General features: G+C 45.2%; 3 protein-coding genes across 5 annotated transcripts; all 3 read right to left on the bottom strand.

Moving 5' to 3' along the window:
* Positions 1 to 809: 809 nt before the first annotated feature.
* On the bottom strand, positions 810 to 4,540 carry LOC101157370 (ribonuclease inhibitor). The gene is made up of 8 exons (XM_023957252.2): positions 4,228 to 4,540; positions 3,940 to 4,113; positions 3,502 to 3,675; positions 3,137 to 3,313; positions 2,871 to 3,044; positions 2,544 to 2,720; positions 2,084 to 2,257; positions 810 to 1,912 (listed from the first exon to the last, which is right to left on the bottom strand). The coding sequence occupies exons 1-8, from the start codon at positions 4,356 to 4,358 to the stop codon at positions 1,903 to 1,905; spliced, it is 1,191 nt and encodes a 396-aa protein (XP_023813020.1). The 5' UTR covers positions 4,359 to 4,540; the 3' UTR covers positions 810 to 1,902.
* A 702-nt stretch (positions 4,541 to 5,242) lies between these two features.
* LOC144994348 (uncharacterized) lies at positions 5,243 to 10,800 on the bottom strand. The gene is made up of 5 exons (XM_078951974.1): positions 10,669 to 10,800; positions 8,307 to 8,471; positions 7,887 to 7,949; positions 6,169 to 6,276; positions 5,243 to 6,044 (listed from the first exon to the last, which is right to left on the bottom strand). Exons 2-5 carry the CDS (start codon positions 8,411 to 8,413, stop codon positions 5,948 to 5,950), a joined length of 375 nt encoding a protein of 124 aa, XP_078808100.1. The 5' UTR covers positions 8,414 to 8,471; positions 10,669 to 10,800; the 3' UTR covers positions 5,243 to 5,947.
* Positions 10,767 to 18,863, bottom strand: pigq (phosphatidylinositol glycan anchor biosynthesis, class Q). Of its 3 annotated transcripts, none has more exons than XM_011477723.3 (14): positions 18,762 to 18,863; positions 17,033 to 17,213; positions 16,709 to 16,895; positions 16,039 to 16,214; positions 15,766 to 15,962; positions 14,860 to 14,991; positions 14,676 to 14,796; positions 14,472 to 14,598; positions 14,252 to 14,405; positions 13,116 to 13,227; positions 12,964 to 13,044; positions 12,770 to 12,884; positions 11,941 to 12,002; positions 10,767 to 11,866 (listed from the first exon to the last, which is right to left on the bottom strand). In XM_011477723.3, the coding sequence occupies exons 2-14, from the start codon at positions 17,183 to 17,185 to the stop codon at positions 11,714 to 11,716; spliced, it is 1,770 nt and encodes a 589-aa protein (XP_011476025.1). In that variant the 5' UTR covers positions 17,186 to 17,213; positions 18,762 to 18,863; the 3' UTR covers positions 10,767 to 11,713. The 3 variants fall into 3 exon arrangements, with proteins under 3 accessions (XP_011476025.1, XP_004071147.1, XP_078808089.1); XM_004071099.5 differs by lacking the exon at positions 18,762 to 18,863 and adding an exon at positions 17,997 to 18,130; XM_078951963.1 differs by lacking the exon at positions 18,762 to 18,863 and having other exon boundaries at positions 16,972 to 17,105.
* Between the last annotated feature and the right edge of the window lie 23 nt (positions 18,864 to 18,886).

Below are 18,886 nucleotides of genomic sequence, written 5' to 3'. Positions count from 1 at the left end.
TGCAGTTCTCCTCCTCCTCCTCCTCCTCCTCTGTTGTCCCATCTCTCCCTCTGGAGGAGGTTTTGTCCTTGAACAGGGATCTGGGAACCACGGCACCTTCTCCCTCACAGCTCCATCCAGACCCTGACCGTAAACGTCACGTTTCGACCCCGATATTTGTGTGGAAGTAGACGCTCGTGCCGAGAACCGGGGGACAAACCGGCTGGATGAGTGTCCGCGCGCGCGGCAGCACCGCTCTGCGCCTCACTGCGGATGCTGAACTGAAGTGCTGATGCTGAACTTCAGACTCCACGCAGGTACCCCGCGCACCTGCAGTCCCGCTGCGGGATGCATGCGCGCGGACACCGCAGAGGACACGCGGACTCACCTGAGCGCGCGGAGGACGGCTCGTGCGGCGGGGAGGACAGCGTCCGTGCGCGCTGTCATGATGCAGCCGTGCGCGAGCACCGAGGACCACAGCTGAGCCGCGAGGCTGCGGGCGTGCAAGCAGCATCACTTCCTGTCCGGGACTTCAAAATAAAACCTCTGCTGTGATTGAAATGTGAGCAGCGTTGAAGCATTTTCTGTCAGAAAAGTTTCGACATTAAACAGTCAGATTTACCCCAAAACACATTTTAATGTCATTTTCAATTCTTTGTTGGTGAAATACAAATGGAAATTAGGAAAAGAGTTGATAAAGGAGGAAATCTTCACTTCTGTTTTCTTTTATAACAAACTAACTGGTGAAAATTGTGTTCCTTGTGTTTTTATCGTGTTCTTGTGGCATTTTTCTTATGCAGTACATATAAAACGTAAATGAATCTTTAAACCACCTTTCTAATTTTTTTATTTAAATCATTGTGAATAAGGACCAGATAAAAATACAGATTGAAAAAGGTTGTATTTGTGACGTAGAAAATACGCCTGGCTGTATAAATCTGTGTCAATTTACAAACGACACAATATTAGTTCCCTGCTCTGACAGCAGTGGTACCCGCTGTGGTCTTCTGCTGCTGTAGTCCATCCGCCTCCAGGTTGGACGTGTTGTGTGTTCAGAGATGCTCTCCTGCAGAGCTCTGTTGGAACCCGTGGTTCTTTTAGTTCCTGTTATCTTTCTATCAGCTGGAATCAGTCTGACCTCTGACATCAACAAGGCATTTCCATCCACAGAACTGCTGCTCAATATTTTCTCTTTTTGGACCATTCTCTGTAAACCCTAAAGATGGTTGTGGGTGAAAATCCCAGTAGATCAGCAGTTTCTGAAATCCTCAGACCAGCCCGTCTGGAACCAACAACCACGTTCAGAGTCACTTCAGTCACCTTTCTTCCTCATTCTGATGCTGGTTGGAGCTGCAGCAGGTCGTCTGGACCGTGTCTACATGCTGAAATGCATTTAGTTGTTGTCATACGATTGGCTGATTAGGACTTTGTGTTAATGAGCAGTTGGACAGGTGTGCCTATGGCCAGTGACTGTAAGTCTTCATTTCTGGTATTTGCATTGAATACAACATCACAAGTCTTAGTTCTAAATAAAATATCTTCAACATTCTTGATTGAACTAAAAACGTGATGATTTGATCAGCAGCTTTTCTAAGATCAAAAGCTGGAAAACCTCATCGTGATGCTTCAGCAGGATTCAGACTCACACCCAGAGAGGAACAGAAATGAAGAAAATCGCACAAAACAACACAAATGAAGTCTGACCATCACTCACATAAAGACCAAAGCACCAACTCCCATGATGCACTTCACCCACTGCGTATCCTGCAGTATGTGAGTGTTTTTTTTTACTATGGCTGCTCTGCATCCTGTGAGTGCCACGTTAAAGAGAATCACATTCACCGATTGTAATTCATGCTCATGCAGCGTCCTGCCAGTGCGCCTGGTCAACACTCAGATGTCCGTATGGTTGATCCCAAGAAATCACTTCCATCTGTGAAGAACAGGAAGAGAAGGTTGTGAGAAGAAGAGCATCCTCATCCTCAGCCTGTGATGCAGCAGGGAGAGCAGCTTCCTGTCACGGGTGGACTTGGCTCAGTGAGCCAATGAAGCTGCAGCTCTACAGGAAACTCTTTTTGGGTTGGCAGGTAGCAGCCGGACTGACCTCAGAGTCTGCAGGTGGAAGTCTGGACTCTCCATCAGTTCATTCAGCTCATAAACATCTGCATCTTCCAGATTGTTGAATCTCAGGTCCAGTTCTGTCAGGTGGGACGGATTGGACTTCAGAGCCCAGACCAGAGCAGCACAGCTGAGCTCAGACAGACCACAGCTCCACAACCTGAATGTAGAGAGAACAGGAAATGAGTCACCAACACCAGGGATCCGTGAAATTAGAACAAGGTCAAAGTTGTGCAACTATTTCATCATCAGAGGATCTTCTGAACTCATATTAACACAGGACACTTCTGCAGGTTATGGATCTACAAAGACATTTATGAGAGAAAACAGCAAAGATGGACTGAAGGACAGTTCCAGCTCTGCTGAGGGAAGGTCTTTCTGAACATCAATGAGCTTCTGCTGCTCCTGAAACATAGAAAAGCTCCAGCATTAAGCAGGACAGTGACCTCAGAGTCTGCAGCCTGCAGTCTGGACTCTGCAGAAACCCACACAGGTGCTGAACTCCTGAGTCCTGCAGGTCGTTGTTACCCCGCAGGTCCAGTTCTGTCAGGTGGGACGGGTTGGACTTCAGGGCCCAGACCAGAGCAGCACAGCTGAGCTCTGACAGACTGCAGGCGTTTAACCTGAAACCAGCATAAACAGATTTAAGGTTAGACTTCAGACTGGAAACAGTGAACTGGAACAGTGCAGCGTTCAGATGGGACCAGAACCACACTCTGATGTTTCAGGACAAACCAAGGCTGCGTGAGCATCAGCTCCTGAGAGCAGCTCACCTCAGAGTCTGCAGCCGGCAGTCTGGACTCTGCAGAAAACCACACAGGTGCTGAACTCCTGGATCCTGCAGCTCGTTCCCACTCAGGTCCAGTTCTGTCAGGTGGGACGGGTTGGACTTTAGAGCTGAGGTCAGAGCAGCACAGCTGAGCTCTGACAGACTGCAGTTCTTCAGCCTGAGTCCAGAACACAGCAGGCGGTCAGATGATTTTATCAAGTGGATCAGTGAAGGTTCTGTCTGAAGATCTACATCCAACACAGAACTGACCTCAGAGTCTGCAGCTGACAGTCTGGATGCTGCAGAAAACCACACAGGTGCTGAACTCCTGGATCCTGTAGATCCCAGTTGTAGCTTAGGTCCAGTTCGGTCAGAGGGGTCGAGTTTGACATCAGAGCCAAGGCCAGGGCAGAAAGGCTGGTCTCTGACAGACTGCATTCATCCAGTCTAGATTCAAGAGGACGGAAATGAGCCGAATGTTGTTTGAGCAGACCATCTCACAGAGCAGCAACTCGTGACCCCAAACCTGCAGCTTCTGTGAGTCCACTTAATGCTGCAGCCAGAGTCATACTGAGCAGAAGTTCTGAAAACCACAGAAGAAGACAATGTCCTTCCCTTCAGAGCTGGAGTCTGACCTGAGAGTCTGCAGCCGGCAGTCTGGAATCTGCAGAAGCCCGCACAGGTGCTGAACTCCTGGATCCTGCAGCTTGTTCGCCCCCAGGTCCAGTTCTGTCAGGTGGGCCGGGTTGGACTTTAGAGCTGAGGTCAGAGCAGAACAGCCGAGCTCTGACAGACTGCAGTTCTTCAGCCTGAGTCCAGAAGAAAACAGATGCAGGTGTTCGTTCATAAATGTGTCTGCAGGACATTAGAGTCCTGATGGTTTAGTGAGGATGTCTGTCCTCTTCCACTGACACCAGAGGCATTCTGGGATTTGAAGGACTCTTCCTCTTCCTCCAGATCAGGAGCTCAAAAAGGTGAAAGCTAACATTATCAGCAGTCTGCACTTTCACTGGACCCAAGAAGAGAATGGTTCAGACACGTGAAAAACATGTGAGTTATGTTTGGGTTCTGACCTCAGAACCTGCAGTTTGCAGTTTGGACTCTGCAGTCCAGAAGACAGAAGCTTCACTGACTGATCCTGCATCTTGTTGTCACTCAGGTCCAGTTCTGTCAGGTAGGAGGGATTGGACGTCAGAGCTGAGGCCACCTCCTCCCAGTCAGTCTCAGAGAGGACACAGCCACCCAGTCTGCTAACAGAAACATTCATGTGGGGGGGTTGCAGTGCAGCTGTAGGGGCGGTTGATTTCACAACCACCCTTGTGTAACATGAGCCCAGAAGAACAGACCAAACATCTCCTCACCGAGCCTTCTTGCACCTCCTGACAGCTGGGATCAGTCTCTGCCGACCCTCTGCAGTGGATTCGAGTCTGTACAGGTCCAGATCATCCAGAACCTCCTCTGACATCAGCAGATCAGAGCCTGAAGCGTTCATCGTCAGTGACGCCGGAGAAATGAGACTACACTCGGGTCAAAGTCCAAAGTTTCCCCAACAGCTCGTAAAATGAGGAAAAGGTGGTTTGGCCCGGGAGAGAGCAGAACCCAGAACCTCTGGATGTTCTTTCCTCTGGAAATATAAACTCACTGAAGGGTTCCTTTCTCTGCAGCCCCGCCCCCAAAGAGGAAGTCATGTGACTTCCTCTGTAATCTGTGCATGTGAAACGTGCAGAAGAGATTCCATTCATGAACATGCCTGAAGAAATTCAAAGGAATTAAAAAGGTTTATGAACTTTAAAAAAAATAGAAACTGTTTCAAACATTAAAATACAATCTATAAGATACAAATCTATAAATAACAATAATGGAAAACACGTTTAAAAGCGGCCTTTAAAACATTTATATTTATATATATACATATACTAGTATTTATGACATATTCGAGTATCGTTTTTGTGAGTCTGATGTGTTTTTTCCATGATAGTTTACGGTCACTTATGAATCCTAAAAATGTGTTTTCTTGTACTTTTTCAGTTAAAGCTATTTTGTGTTTTGTTGTTCAAAGTTTCCTTTATGTGTTACCAAATATCACAGGTTTTGTTTGGTATAGATTTAGTCATAATTTGTTGCAAAGATTTAGAATAAACTCAAAAATGTCCTGTCTTTTACACAATTGTTCAGAACTAAATAAATTAAATCCAGATAATGAAAAACAGAACCGTCTGTAGAGCTGCTGGGACGTCCCAGCATCCTCCATCCTTCTCTCCACTGGAGAACATCAGCATCTTTGATCATCAGCATCATAGCAGTCAATGAGGGAATTCTTTCAACCTGACAGATTTCTGCTTTTTCTCAGGAGTTTCAGACAAATCAACAAACTGGTAACGTTTTTTCATTGAACCTTTATTTAAAGTAAGTTACCGTAAGTACATTTTATTTATATAGCACCTTTCACAGCACATAAGGTGCTTTACAGGTTAAAAAATATATATAAATATATACCGGTATATAAAAAACATGAAAACATAAAAGACAAAAAGCACATTTCACGTAAAACAATCATCCCATAAAAACAGTTTAACCAAAGACCCACTGAGATCCAGATCTGTTCCAGGGGGGACCCGGCTCAGAAGTTACCAGAACACCCCCATCAAACAGACAATAGCAGAAACACAAAGAAAAATACAATAAAAAGTACAACTATAGAGAAATTAAATATCGTACAATAAATAAAAAAGCTGCAGATCCCTAAAGCTCACAAACACAAACGATGGCTCACTTTGTGTCGTTTTCTGTGAACGTTTCCTGTTTTCCCTTTTTCTCTTTTGCCACCGTTGTCTTTTTCACATCAAATTCAACCCACTGCAACTGTTCTTGAAATAAAGAAGAGTAAACTCACTTGAGTAACTGAGTAAACTCAAGCTGAACACGACCAAGGAGGCGGTGGTTCTGCAGAACACTGGGACCGTGAACGGTAAAGCGGGGTGTAACGAGGGAACGCAAGGAGCATAAAAATAGAGAAATGAACATTCACTCCCACATCCACAGCCGTTTTGGCAGCAGTGGGCGGGGCCTAGACTTTTCTCTTTAAGTCCGGTGGTGGAGGTTCTGATTTCTGAAATCATCATCATCTTCCTCCCACTCAAAGTCCAAATACTCTTCCTCCAGACCTTGCAGCTGATTCCTGCAAACAAGTGTGATGAGGGGGGGGGTCACCATCCTACTGCTCCCCACAGAAATGATGGGGGGGAGGGGGGGGGTGTTGATCGTTAGGTTTAAAACAGACCGGTGAAAAAAAGCCGACTTACTTTGTGCTTGGCGGCTCGCAGTCAGCGCTGAAGTTTGGCCGCAGTCGGCTGGACTGGTCGCTTCTCTGAGAGTCGTAACTCGATTCCAAAGAAGAGCAGCTTTTCTCGCTGTCCAGAAACAGCTAGTGGTTAGTTACTAGTTAGTCGGTGGTTAGTCAAAAGTTAGTCTGTGGTTAGTCACGAGTTATTTTGTGGTTAGTTGGTGGTTGGCCAGTTATTAGTCAATAGTCTGTGGTTAGATAGTGGTTAGTAACTACTTAGCTAGTGGTAAGTCACTAGTTAGTCAGCAGTTAGCAAGTGGTTAGTTACTATTTAGCCAGTGGTTAGTCACTAGTTAGCCTGTGGTTAGTTACTACTTAGATAGTGGTTAGTCACAAGTTAGTCTGTGGTTAGCTAGAAGGTTAGTCTCCATTTTGTCTGTGGTAAGCTAGTGGTTAGTCACTATTTTGTCTGTGGTTATCTAGTGGTTAGCCACTAGTTAGTCTGTAGTTAGCTTGTGGTTAGTTACTAGTCAGCTAGTGGTTGCTCAGCTAGTGGTTAGTCACTGGTTAGTCTGTGGTAAGCCACTAGTTAGTCTGTGGGTAACTAGTGGTTATTCTCTAGTTAGTCAGTAGTTAGATTGTGGTTAGTTACTAGTTAGTCCGTAGTTATTTTGTGGTTAGTAACTAGTCAGTTAGTGGTTGCTTAGCTAGTGGTTAGCCACTAATTAGTCTGTGGTTAGCTAGTGATTAGTCACTAGTTAGTCTGTGGTTATCAAGTGGTTACTCACTAGTTAATGCCACTATTTATTCTGTGGTTAGTTTGTGGTTAGTCACTAGTTAGACAGTGGTTAGTGAGTAAGTGAGCTAATTACTAGTAAGTTGGTACTTAACTAGTGGTTAGTAATTTATTTGTTGGTGGTTAGCTAGTGGTTAGTCACTAATTAGTCTGTAGTTAGTAAGTGGTTAGCCACTAGTAAGCTGGTGGTTAGCTAAGTGTTAGTCACTAGTTATCTGGTGTTTATCTAGTGGCAAGTCACTAGTTAGTCGGCGGTAAGTGAGTACGTTTGTTAATAGTAAGTCGGTAGTTAGCTAGTGGTTAGTCATTAGTTAGTTGGTGGTTAGCAAGTGGGTAATAAATGAGTTCATCACTAGTTTGTGGTTAGTGAGAAAGTCACTAATCACATACTAGCTAGTAGGTTAGTTACCTAATTGTTAGTAATGCGTTATTTAATTTGCTGATCAGTTGTTATTTACTAGTAAGTGGCTGTAATGGGGGTGTGTCACTAGCTATTGGTTAGTTTTTAGTCAGCTAGTTGATGGAGTTAGTCAACCAACTAACTAGGTAGTCACTAGTTAGTTGGTTAGTAGTAACTTTTTATTTTAGTTGGTTTGTTGATAGTTAATAATCGACGAGTTGGGCGGTCAATAGTTAGTTGGCTGATTTTTTGTCACTAATAAGGTAGTTAGTTATAGCCTAATTGTTAACTAGTAATTAGTTGGTTGGTTCATTTTTAGACACTATATGGTCACAAAAGAGGAAACATCAAGTGGTTAATAAGTCACTGGTTGGTTTATTAGTTTGTTATTCCTTGTTAGTTGTTAGGCACTTTCTATTCGCTGGTTAATAAGTCAGTGGTCAATGATTAAGTCATTCACTATTAAGTTGATTGGTAGGTTAGTTGATAGTCAGTTGTTAGTTAATTACTAGTTAGTCCTTTCAGAAAGGTCAACACTCACTTTGTTCTGGAGTTTTCCGGTTTGGGCTGCAAGTCTTTCAGGAAGCCCTTTACAGAACGCCACCTGCAAACACGGAGACGCTCGGCTGTCACTGCCGCCGCCGTACTTTAGCGTTCAGCACAAAAACGCTCTGACATTAGAGGAAACTTTATTTTCACAACAGGCCGAAGCCCATAAACAGGCAAGTTCACAAACTAAAATCACATAATTTCCATGGAAATGTACCAAATAAGGATAATAAAACAGTAAATATAAAATAACATTTTTAAGAACCTTTGACAGATGATTTTAGAGTGAAGGAGTCAGCAGTGGACAGGAAAAGATAAAAGCATTTGGCTAAATGCAAATTCCTCTAAATGTTCCACATTTTGCTGTTAAACACGAGCTAAAGGGACGTGGAATAAACAGATGACAACTTACAGATGCCAAAACCAGGACAACTGTTCGGGTTTTGTACCGACGTCTCCCTGTGGCTCCCTACGACTCCCACAGGCTGGAAACTCCTCTTCATCTTCAGCCCAAGTCATCTCCGTTTAACAGCTTCTCAGAAAAGGAAACGTCTGAATCCTGGAGTTTATGATTTCCCTTCAAACACAGACCATGTTTACTGCCAGGATGAAATTTATGCTAAAACCACAAAATAAAAGCCGCTCCATCTTTTGCCAGAAGCTCTTTGAGTAAAACCAGTTTTTCTTTTGGATTCTGGAGAAAGGCTTTGTGTGAAACATTCCCTCCTCATAGCCTCTTCATGGCAGCGTGGGGGTCCTGCTGGGGTCACGCCGGGTCACCTGAGACCATCGGTTTAGTCGATTAGCTTTAAAGGCCACTTCTGGGTAAAGACGGCCCGTTCCAACCAGACTTTACCGTGGCTTCAATCCAGATTACAGGTATAATTTACCTTTTATGTTTTTGTTTTTCCTCCAACATAAACGATAAATCATTTAGTTAAAAACAGTTCTGGGAACATAATAATAATAAACTTAATAATCAACTTTATTTGTAAAGCACCTTTCAAGATAACATTTTTACAAAGTGCTTCACAGTAAAACACAGAATACAGAGAGAATTAACAAAAAGCAATTTAAAAAAGATAAGTTTTTAGCTGTTTTTTAAAAGAAAACACTGAGTCAGCAGATCTGAGGCTGGGAGGAAGAGAGTTCCAGAGGGATGGAGCCTCTGCTGCAAAGACTCTGTCACCTTTAGTTTTTAACCGGGTTCTCTTAACTACCAGCAGACCCTGGTCACATGACCTCAGGGACCTGCTGGTCACATGACCTCAGGGACCTGCTGGTCACATGACCTCAGGGACCTGCTGGTCACATGACCTCAGGGACCTGCTGGTCACATGACCTCAGGGACCTGCTGGTCACATGACCTCAGGGACCTGCTGGTCACATGACCTCAGGGACCTGCTGGGAGTGGACGGCTGCAAAAGGTCTTTTGTAGACCGGTGCTTGGTTATTAGGAGCTGTGTGTGTTAAAACCAGGATTTTAAATGCAGTCGGTAGCGGATGGGAGCATGGCCAGCTGGATTAACAACAGAGAGACGCGTGAAAACTTAGATGAATTAGTCAAAAGCCTTGCAGCAGCGTTCTGGACATCCTGGAGCCGTTCTAGAGGTTTTATGCTCAATCATGTGAAGATGGAGTTGCAATAATCAAGACTAGATGAAATAATAGCGTGGATGAGAATCTCCAACTCAGAACACAATTGGACTCAGTTTTGCAATGTTTTTAAGATGATAAAAACAAGAACGTACAAGTGACCCGACATGAGAGTCAAGGGATAAAACCGGGTCTATAGTAACCCCGAGGTTCCTGACAGACGGCTTGATAGAGGAAGCAAGTGGACCGAACCACTGGACTATCTGGAGGGGGCAGCTGTGAGGAGGACAGACTAGAACCTCAGTTTTAGCTTCATTTAGTTGGAGAAAATTATCCTTCATCCAACTGTTGACTGAATCCAGACACCTGCAAAATCTGGATTTTCAAAACATAATTGGGTTTAAAGACACATAAAACTTAACTAAAAAGAATTGATTTATCTTAACTGAAGCAAATAATGACGTTAGATCAAAGTATAAAGTTTCTCTTTCCAACATCCATATGTGGTCTTATCAGCCTCTCATGGTGGAAAAAGTATTATCTGAGCTTCTTCATCCACTAAATCATCTTCAAATGGACACGCCATGCTGCTTCACCTCTCTGAAAACAAACTAACCTTCAACTAAACCTGCAGACCAGGTTATGTTCAGAGCATGAGTTGCTATAGCAACTTGACCTACCCTGAAACATACCTCCATTTCTGGAACCGAAAGCTGAGGTTATCAACTTCCTTAGCCTCAAACTTATCGTGGGAGCTAGCAGAACCTGCTTCTTGGAACACCCCCCTGACATTCAAAATGGCTGCCAAGCAGATAAACAAACATTTGTCCAAACGGTTCCTGGTGAGAAAACAGGTGAGCAGAAAAACAGGTACAATCAGGTGGACACAAGTTGACACGCACAAGTAACAAATGCCACTTCGTTACAGGTTACAAACTGATTCAGTCTGCGTGCTTTCGCTACTTTGTGCACCTGGATCACCTGAACACCCCCCCCCCCCCCCCCACACACACACACACACACACACACTTTCTGCTCAGAGGCCAAAGTTTCAGGATTTAGTCAGAAAAAACAACATTTGAAGTTAAAAGCCAAAGTAAAAGAACTTGAAGCACAAAACTCCAGTTTTTTAAAGAAACCAAAAATCCTCCAGGAAAAAAGGATTAAATTAAACTCACCTTTCGCGTCTCGTGTCCCTCAAGAGTCTGATCACCTGAACCTGCCCACCTGCTCAAAGCTCCTCCCCCCTTTCAAAATAAAAGCGCTGTGGCGCAGATCGGCTTCAACCAGTGATTGATTTTATTGATTTAATTCATCATAAAAAATATACAAGAAAGAAAAAAAGGAAGAAAATAACTTTCATTATTTTTCACAGACCTGTAAGGTCAAAACTAAACAACCTAAAACATTTAAACATTTTTAAATCAACAAACTTCCCCAAAATTTGGACTGCGTCCGGAATCCCTCACTACTCAGAGCTCCGCTTTGCCTTTAGGGCCTTCACCGTTCTCTGCTGGTTTCCACAACTGTATGTAGAGCAGTTCTCATTCGGTCAAAGGTCAAAAACCACTATTCTAAAATCCAAAGCCCAGGAAATTTCCCATAAGTCTCTGCAAAAACCAGTCAGCATCCGTGCCGATCTGTGACAGTTCAGAGAGGAGCGGAGAGCGAATGATCAGCATTAGATTAGCAGATATGGACCACAATGCATTGTGTCTGGACCTTTGATATTTAAAAAAAGTATTTTTTATAATTCAGCCAAGTTTTCCTCATCAGAACACAGTGGAGTCATAAATAAAATGTTTCTATTTGAGGTTTTACTTTGGGAAATGGTTGGCGTCACATTTGGTGTTTAAAAGATCAACAACAGTTTCCGTGGAAACGCAGTAAAATCTCTAGTGTTTTAGGGTTCCAGGTAAATGTGAGCGAACTGAGACAGCTTTAAACTGGATTAAACTTACAGGTAAAAAATTATTCAAAAAAGTTAAGTTTTCATTTTTTATTATTTAAAAACATTTTTTTCTAATGATTCAACCTTTGGGGGGAAGAGTTTTCTAAATTAAAAGATAAAATCTTTTTAATTATGTTACATTTTTAGGTGAAGTCTAATAAAACAGGTGTGTTTTTTAAAACCAAAGCTGTTGGAATGAATGAAATCTGAGAATGTCAGTAGTTTTCTGCAGCGGTTCATGGTTCAGCAGCCTGTGGCTCTCGGCTCCGTCCTCAGTCGGCTTTGGAGCTCTTGCGTCTCCATGGATACACCAGCTCGCCGACAAACAGCTTTCTGACCAGCGCGGCCCACGAGTCTCTGGGGTAGCAGCTGGAGGCGGGGGTCCGGTACGTCTGGACCACGGCGCTGCAGCTCAGAGGGTTGATCTGTGGAGGAAGACGCAGCCTCGTGATGAAGGCGGCCAGAGGAGGGGGAGGAGGAGGAGGGAATGCGAGCTGACCTCCATCAGCAGGTGGAGGGCGGAGCCTGGCTCCTCACACAGGACCCGGAACTTCACTCCCTCTGAAACACAAACGTCAGGAACTGAACCTCCGGGTTAGCTTTGATCGATCTGACATCCCGCCTGACGCCTGCAGGAAAAACTTCTTCCCGACCTCCAGCTTTCTGCTGCAGCTGCAGCTAGGATTGGAACCAGCACCTTCAGGATGAGACACGGGAGATGGAGGCCGTCCTGCAGGAGGATTCCGGTGATGGGTGATCCCCCACGGTGTTAGAAAGCTGGTTGGTGACAGCAGAGCAGCTGCTGACCCAAACTCCGTCACTGACAGCCTCCTCTGCTCTACCGAGTCATGCCTTTTATTTTGAAAATCCAATGTTCTTTAGAGAAGTGGATCCCGCCCCGGTCCTTTGATACTGACCGTCGGTGGCGTGTTTGGGTGGAGCCGGATGGAACATGTATCCGAGCCAAACTGCGGCCCTGAACCTGACAGAGACCCTCTGTGGACTTGGCTCCTCCCAACCTAAAGCAGCTTTGATGCTGCCTTAGTGTGGGAGGAGCCGATTTGGCTCCTCCCACACTAAGGCAGCATCATGCTTTCATGCTGAAATACTCTCCAAACTAAAGAGATCAGGACTAAAGTTCACTCAAGTCTTCCTCGTCTGTTTCAGCTTTCCTGCTTCCTGTTCTGACGGTTTCAGGTCTGGTGGTTCTGGCTGCCTGTTTGGACCCAGACCAGAACCCTGGAGGGTCAGGCTGCCTGTCCAGGGTTCAGCAGGTAAAACAGGCGGTTAGGGTGTGTGTAGTCCCAGTTAAAGGGGGGGGGTGGTACCTGCCAGTCTGTAGGGCTGACAGATGCGCTGGCCCAAAGCGAACAGCGGGAAGGAGTTGATGAAGTCCACGCTGAGGTGGAGGACGCCCTGGAACAGCACCACCACCAGGCGCAGCTGCACAGCGACATGCGGGGGTCAAAAACAAACATCCCAGCTTTTCTTTGTGGGGGGTGTCATAAGGGGTTCGTCTCACCAGCGTGAAGACCAGGTAGTAGAGCGCTGTGGTGGGCAGGAGGAAGAGCAGGATGGTGAAGAGCAGCATCCCGATGAAGAGCTGCAGACACGGACCTTCGTTTTAGGTTTTTCAGCTGAGAACAGGGAACTACCTGACCAAACTGGACTCACCTGGTCCAGGTCGTAGGAGCAGGAGTCCACCCTCTGCCGCAGGACGTTCCACTTCTTCCCCCTGAAGAGCCTCCAGAGGGACGACAGGCCGTAGACCTTCATGCAGTAGAGCCTGACAAACACAAACACAACAGTCTGCTGGGTGGAGGAACGTCTCTGAACTGATGGATCATCGCTTTGCACTGGAGACGGAAAACATCTGATACCTGAATCAGGAACGACTCGTCTTAGAGTCCCACTCTGATCGTCTTCTGATCTGTTTTCAAAGCGTTCCCAGTGGTGTTTATGATGACGTTTTTAGTCAAAATCTAATCTCGTTTTCTAGGACATAGTTTCGGCAGAGCGGCAGGAGTTCAGCAGAAATTCCCCTCTGAGTTGTGGGTGAAGCAACCCCGCCACTCTTCCCGTCACCCATAACTGAGAGCTCTCTGTTTCTCGCCCACTAGCTTACAGCCCCTAAGAACATACATTAACGGAGAAACAGAAATGGCAGCAACTTCAGAACCGATCCAGATTCCAGGTCAGACCAGGAAAACAAAGACCTTCATGGATCTATTGGTCTGCAGGTGGATGATCAGAAAGGGGCGGAGCTGGGAGCTTGTGGCTCCGCCCAGCACATGTTCATCACAAGAAAAAAGCCACAAGAACACATTAAAATCTCCAAAAACACAATGTTCATCAGAGTGGCTCTTCAAAGTCTGACAGGTTGGAAAAGGCTCCACTTTATACGGCTGCTATGATTCAAGAATAAACTTATCAGAAAAATTGCTAAAATAATAAAACGTTTCCCAAAGGAAGCATGAGTTCACCTTGTGTGGCCCCGCCCATTTTCCAATTTCTTCTTTGAGTTTTTTGTGTTTTATGAGGTCTAGTTCAGTTTAAAGCACACACTTGTATTCAGAATTCTCTGTCTTCTCGGATCAGTCAGCCTCTGCTGGTTTGTGTCAAAGGTGGCGACGTCCTCCGACTGCAGATTCATCCAGCATCAAAGCTTCTGATCGGACCTCTACCTCTCTTTGAGAATTATGCCCCAAAACAGAGGAATGCTGGTCCAAAGTCAGACCTGTTTTGGATCCTTAATCCTGAGAAAAGTTCTAGAAATGAAGCAGAGGCTGCAGCATGTCAGGGGGGAGTACCTGGCTCCGTACACGTAGAAGCAGTAGATGTGGAAGGTGAGCAGCGCCACCATGTCGGACAGCAGCGAGAGCGCGAAGGTGAGGCCCAGGCCGGCGGACAGGCCGCCGTACCACAGGATCTGCTCCACGGACGGGGACAGCAGGTGGATGTAACCTGCAGGGAGACGCGGCGCTCTGAGCAGCAGAACCACACAACCACAACGTCTGAGCTGCTACTCACTGATCCACAGGTGGATGTGGTAAAGGAAGAAGCGGCCCAGAACCTGGTCCAGGGCCCGGTTCATTTTGAGTCCCGCTGGAGCTCCCATCAGCCACTGCAGCAGCTGCTCCAGCTCTGTGGCCACGCGCTGAGGAACAGGAGACAGCGATGAAGAACGCCGGACGCTAACGTGGAGGTTCTGGGGTCGGTTCTGGCCTCACTCACGTCGGCTGCAGGCACGAGTGCGCTGGCCAGCGTGGCCACGTGCTCGTCTCTGTAGAGCCAGGTCATGAGGAGGATGCCGAGCGCCACGTCCACCAGCACAGACACCACCGTGTTGGCTTTCCTGTGGACGAGGAGGCGTCACTTCAGGAGGTTCTGCCCCGGCTCAGGGCGGCGCCGAACTCACCTCGTGAACTCAATGTGACTGCTGGCGGCGCCGGGAGCGCTGATCGACCGCATGTGCTCGCTCCTGTGGCTGAGCTGGATGCAGGTGGACAGTTTGGAGGACAGGACGCTCAGCGGGAAGATCCTGAAGATCCTGCCGGACAAACAGAAGATCAGAACTTTCCAGAATGATTTGAGTTCACTTTGCAGGGATTCCAGATCACACAGAACCAGCAAATGGATCTCCTCACAGCCAAGAGGTTTTTACTGACATCAGTGTCTAGTTTGAAGGGGTTGTTGAATGAATGAATGAATGAATGAATGAATGAATGAATGAATGAATGAATGAATGAATGAATGAATGAATGAATGAAGGGACAGATATAAAAGCAGTTGTCCCAGGACCATAGCATAATGATTAAATAAGTGAGTTTGCAGCACTTGTCCTTAAACAGGCTTTGAACACAGGACAAAAGAACAATAATAACATTCCTGCAAAGAAAAATAGTTCATTTAAGAGAAGGACAACGACATAAAAGCAGATCAAAGTAACCTGATAAACGTGAGTTTAGTGCTGCTGCTGGTACAACCGGGACTTGGTTTGTTTGCTAAAAAGCTAAAACTGCTTCACAGACTTCAGGAAGTGAATTCCAGAGTCCCGTTCCAGATTCAGCAGGGAGGGACACCGTGCAGCTCCCACCTGAGACGGCTCTGGTGGATCTACGGCGACTCTCCAGCTTATAAATAAAAGTCCATCCTGGCTGCAATAGTAGCAGCTGCAGCCGGGGGACGGACACACAACCCGTTGGACCTCAGTTCTTCATGACTGCGGCACAAACAGTTCTCCAAAAGCAGCTAGATCCGGAAAAATGAAGCGGACTGGCCCATGATGGGTCCTGCTGAGCGACCCGAAGCGGCATGCTCTCACCGAAGGCGGCAAAACCGCGTCCAGATGGACATCGGCCAGCTGAGGAGCAGGCAGAGCGGCACTGACGCCCGCTTCAGCAGCTCCACCAGGATGCTGCCCTCCCGGCCCTCCGTCTGCCAGTGGGTCGACCTGAGCGGCCCGTCGTCGTACCGGTCCAGGAGGAAGAGCGGCTGGCTGCGGGCCACCGTCTGGAACACCTGCGGCGGAGGAGGAGGAGGAAGAGGAGCGGCTTACAGCAGGATGAAGGTGGCGGGACTGCGGCTCTGACCGTACCTGTCTCAGCTCAGAGGCAGCTGCCGTTTGGGTGTCCTCCATGTGGACGGGGTGAAGCCGGGACAGCATCACCTTCTTCTGGTCATAGTGAACAAAGACAACCTTCTCCTTCTCCTCCTCTTCCTCACCATCTTCCTCTGACCTGCTCTGCTTTTCCCTCTCCTCCCCAGCAGCTCCTGCAAAGGAAAGACAAGATTCCCACTTTGGTTCTTATTACTTTGGGAAAAAATGTTTGAACTTTGGGATTTAAATGGAGACATTTTATTTTGAAAATCCAGAAAGAAACAACAGCAGATGAACCAAAGTGACAAAAAGAGCAGAGAGAAAAGATTAGAAAAAACTGGAGGACAACTATTGAACACAAATAAATGAGACGTGAGAACAATATTCATCTTAATTCAGTCCTTTATGTTTGATCTGCATCTTCATCGACGCATCAAACATTTTCTTTCTTTTTTTTCAGTTATATCATGGAAGCGTCTCCATGTTTTTCCAGATCAGCTTGTCTTAAAGAGACACAGACCTTCATACAATCAGGATGTTTAGCTACACTTTAACGTTCACTTCTGGCTGAGGAGTAACTCTGGACTTGAACAGAGTTTTCATGTAAAGTATTCATTTGACAGACGTTCTGCTCCGATCAGATCAGAGTTTCAGGAGAAGGACTGACTCTGACTCCGGCTGAGGATCTGACAGGTGAAGCCCATTTTGCCCATCTTGCGGCTGATCTGGAGCCAGCGTTCCTGTGGGAAGATGGTGCTGAGATCCCTGAGGAAGCTCTCCATGCCCTCTTGACTTTCTTTAGGTAAACTCCAGGAGCCCAGCACCGCCAGCTCCTCCCCGCTCTGCCTCTGGATCTGTCGGGATGAGGAGAAGACTAGTTTGGAGGTTTCTTATTTACCGTCTTTATTCAGGTGATTATTTCAAACTCACCCCTAAGGCTTCAAACCTTCACAACACTCTGACACTAGAGGGGTTCTGCAGCCTCACCCACCTGCTGGATGTACTGTTTGACCTGAGCGGGGATGAACGGGTAGTGAATGACCGCCAGAACCACCGCCGAGTCGTGTCCGGGGATCCAGCGACCCACCAGCAGCCCGCTGTCCGCCAGGTTACAGCACTGCGGGAAGAAGATCTTCAGCACCATGGCGCCTGCAGACCAGCATCCAGCAGCTCTGCAGTCACAGGAAGTGAAGCGTCATCACAACAATGTTATTTCAGACATTTTGGTTCTAATTTATACAGACGTTATACTTTTAAAACAGACCAAAGAAAGGCCACAATGGCAAAGATATTGCTCAAAATAACAATAAAAAGCAAAAACAGGAACTCAATAAACTGACAATATTCTGTTTTTAATCATCTTTAGTAAAGTTTACAGACAGAATCCAACAGAATAAAATCTGATCAGATCAATGTATGAATTCATCTGTTGTCATTTAGTTTCTCTACATTTATCAATATATTAAATTACAAAAATAAAATTCGTATTTTTCAAAAGAAAAGGGGATTTGTATTAAAAAATGAACAAAGCACTATCAAAGACGACTTTTTATTAAATATTTTCGCTTTTAAAGTGTGATGGGGAGAGCGGCCTGCTGCCATGCCCTTCAAATATCGAGTCCGGGCTCTGTTGCCATGGGAACGAGAGGAACGGCATTGATTTGAGCTTAAATCGATAACAACTGGAGGATAAACTGGGTTATGTGTGATGGGGAATGTCAGCGAAACACAACAAAAAGTCACTTTAAAGGGAAAAAAATGACAGAAAGGAAATGAAGTTAAAATCAAGTTTATAATAAAAGAACTCGAGCCAAAAACTGGTCTGTTCAGTTTCACGATTATCGTTTTTCCCGAATAAAACTTTACAAAAACGCAACGAAATAAAGATTTTTGATGTTCAGTGGGAATAAAATCACCAGAATGTTTCAACAAAGAGATATGAACTATGCATTTACCTGAAAAAATAGGAATTTATGTGAAAGTCTTCGTTGTAACGACTCCGGGCTAACAACAGGCGGGCGCCATTTTTTTTGTTGATGGTCCGTTTATGTAAGTGGTCCGACAACAAACGTGGAAGCTGCGAGTTCCGCGTCAATCAAAAACCGATATTTAATTTATATTATTTTTATTTGTTCTTTTGCTTTTTGTTAAAAAGAAAAAGATAAAGTAAAAAAAAATGAATCGCCTTTTGTTTTGGTAACTCCTAAAAGAATTATTTTGTTTATTAAAAATCCAAACTTCTTGCCTTGATCATTCTCTTTTCTCTGATTGAACGTTTATTAGGGTTTTTGCTATAGGAGATATTTATGTTTCTTCATATTTGTGGGTTTTTCCAATTCCAGCACTTCAATATGTTCATATTTTTGGAAAATGAAAATAAATAAATAAAAAATAGTGTTGATATAATGGTATTGAACTTTATGAAACATTTATTACTATACCGTAAAAGATTTATATAATGTATAAATATGTTTATGTGAACCCTAATTTATTACTTTATTGTACCCGAAACCCACAAAACCTTTTTTAATTCTGTAACTAAATCAATAATTTTTGTTTAAATTGAACATCTGACCCTTTTATTCTAGTTTAGGGCAAACACCCTTTTATTATGAGATATGCCCAAATATTTTCAAAAGAATTTCACAATAGCCACGTCTCATTCTTTAAATTTATGCAAAACTAAGGGAAAATATTGGCAGAAGGTTCTTTTGACTCACCAGAGCGGCTCAGAAACTCCCTGCTGCTCAGGAGGAGTCGGCCCAACTGTCAGGAGGTTATCTCCTCCTGCAGGGACACGGCCTGAAAAGAGCGGGAGGAAAACCTGCAGCCAAAACAATCAGCA

The sequence above is a fragment of the Oryzias latipes genome, chromosome 8, assembly GCF_053564925.1.
Source record: "Oryzias latipes strain Hd-rR chromosome 8, Olatipes_Hd-rR_3.1".
Lineage (NCBI taxonomy): Eukaryota > Metazoa > Chordata > Actinopteri > Beloniformes > Adrianichthyidae > Oryzias > Oryzias latipes.
This window is presented reverse-complemented; position numbering and strand designations above follow the sequence as displayed.

Coding starts and splice junctions, on each gene's coding strand:
- pigq (XM_011477723.3), bottom strand. CDS start 17,185: ATGGTGCTGAAGATCTTCTTCCCGCAGTGCTGTAACCTGGCGGACAGC. Junction 16,896..17,032: donor TCAAACAGTACATCCAGCAG/GTGGGTGAGGCT, acceptor TCATCCCGACAG/ATCCAGAGGCAGAGCGGGGA. Junction 13,228..14,251: donor TTCTACGTGTACGGAGCCAG/GTACTCCCCCCT, acceptor TGTGTTTGTCAG/GCTCTACTGCATGAAGGTCT.
- LOC144994348 (XM_078951974.1), bottom strand. CDS start 8,413: ATGACTTGGGCTGAAGATGAAGAGGAGTTTCCAGCCTGTGGGAGTCGT. Junction 7,950..8,306: donor TTGTCCTGGTTTTGGCATCT/GTAAGTTGTCAT, acceptor CCGTGTTTGCAG/GTGGCGTTCTGTAAAGGGCT. Junction 6,045..6,168: donor TGCGAGCCGCCAAGCACAAA/GTAAGTCGGCTT, acceptor ACTTGTTTGCAG/GAATCAGCTGCAAGGTCTGG.
- LOC101157370 (XM_023957252.2), bottom strand. CDS start 4,358: ATGAACGCTTCAGGCTCTGATCTGCTGATGTCAGAGGAGGTTCTGGAT. Junction 3,314..3,501: donor TGCCGGCTGCAGACTCTCAG/GTCAGACTCCAG, acceptor TCTTGAATCTAG/ACTGGATGAATGCAGTCTGT. Junction 3,045..3,136: donor TGTCAGCTGCAGACTCTGAG/GTCAGTTCTGTG, acceptor TTCTGGACTCAG/GCTGAAGAACTGCAGTCTGT.